At 52.8% G+C, this 2,456-nt stretch overlaps 1 protein-coding gene across 1 annotated transcript in view; it reads right to left on the bottom strand.

Moving 5' to 3' along the window:
• Nucleotides 1-1,025: 1,025 nt before the first annotated feature.
• The window catches only part of LOC123084025 (uncharacterized), a 4,847-nt gene continuing 3,416 nt past the window's right edge, over nt 1,026-2,456 (bottom strand). The window contains exon 3 of the mRNA XM_044505837.1: nt 1,026-2,448. Coding sequence (XP_044361772.1) covers nt 1,026-2,448 — 1,423 coding nt within the window. The remainder of the gene's footprint in view (nt 2,449-2,456) is intronic.

Here is a 2,456-nt window from a genome sequence, read left to right on the forward strand (position 1 = left end):
GATGACTACAAACAGTTATAATCCCATTCACTCGTTCGAAATCCAAGGCTATGCCTATGCGGGGGTCCGCCGGAAATTGCCCTGAAAATAGATTTCATGTTAAAAAAATTATTTTTCATGAAATAGAAAAAAGTTGAATGTTCACGTGTCATCCTATGATTATAGAAAACTTAACTTAGGTCAAATTGAAAAACAGCTGACAGTCCCAATGAAGAAAGAAAATTCATAGACATGAAAAGGAAAATATGCGGGACCATATTCAGAGCGGGCCAAATATCAGATTTAGACAGCAATTCAGCAAGTAAGGTATATACGTCATGGTCATGTCGTTGTTTCCTATTCCTCCTTAACAAGGTGCAAAACCCACGGCTGGTTGGCAATCGATGCACACTTCAACTTGTTGACAAAGAAGTCAGGCAAGAGTGAGCTTTGAATTTTTTTTAAATGGTTGCATGCATCACTTTGATGCAGAGGCCGAAGGCTATCCTTCTTTTCAAAAGAAAAAGAGAAAAACACTAGTTGCTTAATTAATTAATTTCCGCTATTATATGGCTGGCTCTATTTTTACCGTTCCATATGGATATTTATTTATACAAAACAAAAAAGATGGTGTTTGAGGATAGTTGTGAGTAGGAGATGAAACATATCATTTCCGAGATTTGCTTCTTGGACGAACGACCCCAAGAAGGTTTGGTTGGAATTTGGAGAGGACACCAATGTCGACCTCATGTAAATTAAATAGGAGTAGATGCACGTATATAAACTGCAAGTAACATACATACATACATACATACATACATACATAATATTTTGAGTTTGGGATGTATGAGATGGAAAAAAGTTGAATGTCATCGTATGATTGGAAAGAAAGGGGATTCCCAAAGAAGAAAGAAAATACAGTACATAGATATATAGACTTGAAAAGGAAAACATGCATGCACGCAGAATTAACCACGTTCGTTCGGATCGATCACAGCAGCAGGCCGGCCGGCCGAATATAATTAAGATAGATGCATGTTGACAGCCTATTCCGCCCGATCGAGCTTGCCTATCAACTCGCCCCCGTCCAGGATGCTGCCAAACATGGCGGCCTCAAACAGATAGTTCACCTGCCAGGCATGGTGGCTTGCATGGGCGACGAGCCAAACCATTTCATCGATGAGGCCCTTGGAGAAGAGCTGGACCATTTGTAGGCGCGAGGATTCAATGAGGTGTTTCTCACGCTGCTCGTCCACCTCGCCCATCCGGACGTACTCCAGCGGACCGGTGACAATGGACGACCAAAGGGCGGCCAGCAGGTGGTCTTGGTCTCCTTTTACTTTGAGGAAGCGCCGGACGTGGTCGCAGGATTCTTCCCCATTGCAGGCATACTCAGGGTCAAGGGGCCTGCTGAAGCCGGTGGTATGAAAGTCGGTGTCGAAGACCTCGTCGAAGTCGGCCTCGCGCTGGGGCTGCGTCGGGGACTTGCGGGCCTTGGGCCATCCTAGGAGGGCGCGGCGGAGGAACATGTGCCGGTCGTTGTGCAGATGCCAGGTGTACAAGGTGATGCACATCCGGGCCACAGGCTCGTGCCACCTCTGAGTGTACATCCGAGCTCCAGTGGCAGCGTAGGCGTCGTAGATGGCCCGCAGCACCGTCTCGCTCACCACGCCTGAGGCGGCGATGTCGGCCATGTTGAGGAACGAGTTCTTGACCTCGGAGTTTACCAGGTCGCTGCCCACATCGATGACATCGGTGCCGGGCGAGCTGAAGACGAGGTCGCTCGTGACGGCGCCAACATCGAAGCCCCGGGCTATGGCCTCAGCCCCCATGCCGAGGATGCTGCTCTCGCACAGGGACATGACCTGGGCGGTGTGGCGGTCCATCTGCCCCGACCGGTCCTTGAGGAGCGTCCTGTGCGCCGCCTCCAATGCGATCTTGGCTCGGATGTAGGACGCGCCGATGGCGACGGCCTCGCGTCGCTGCCGGCCACCAGGGGTTCGTAGCGAGCGGGCGTCGGCGAGCCCGTCGCGCAGGAGGCGGCTGAAGGAGGGGAACACCTTGTGGTACCCGTGCTCGTAGTAAAATGCCATGTCCACCACGTAGTTGGAGAAGAGGGTGCGCACGTCGTAGGCGCCAATCAGCAGGCTCGCCATGCCGCTACCAGATAGGGCGTTGGTTGTTGTCATCGCCTCAGGCCAGTCGGCGGCGCCCAGCAAGGCGAGAACCTGCGGCGCGGCTTGGACCAGCCCGGCGCCCTTAGTGGGCAACACGTTGCCGATTGCGTGCTGCGTGCTTTTCCACAGCGCCAGCTCCGGCGACAATCGCAGTTGCACCACCCTGGGCCGCGCCGCGTCGCCTCCGCCATCACTGATAATGCTAGCAAACATCTCCGCCAGCATGTCTTCCGCCTCGCGAGACAGCCTTCTCAGATCTGCCATGGCCCCCGTCCCCTTGCCGACCAAGGCCCTCGCCGC

Source organism: Triticum aestivum, chromosome 4A, assembly GCF_018294505.1.
Source record: "Triticum aestivum cultivar Chinese Spring chromosome 4A, IWGSC CS RefSeq v2.1, whole genome shotgun sequence".
Classification (NCBI taxonomy): domain Eukaryota; kingdom Viridiplantae; phylum Streptophyta; class Magnoliopsida; order Poales; family Poaceae; genus Triticum; species Triticum aestivum.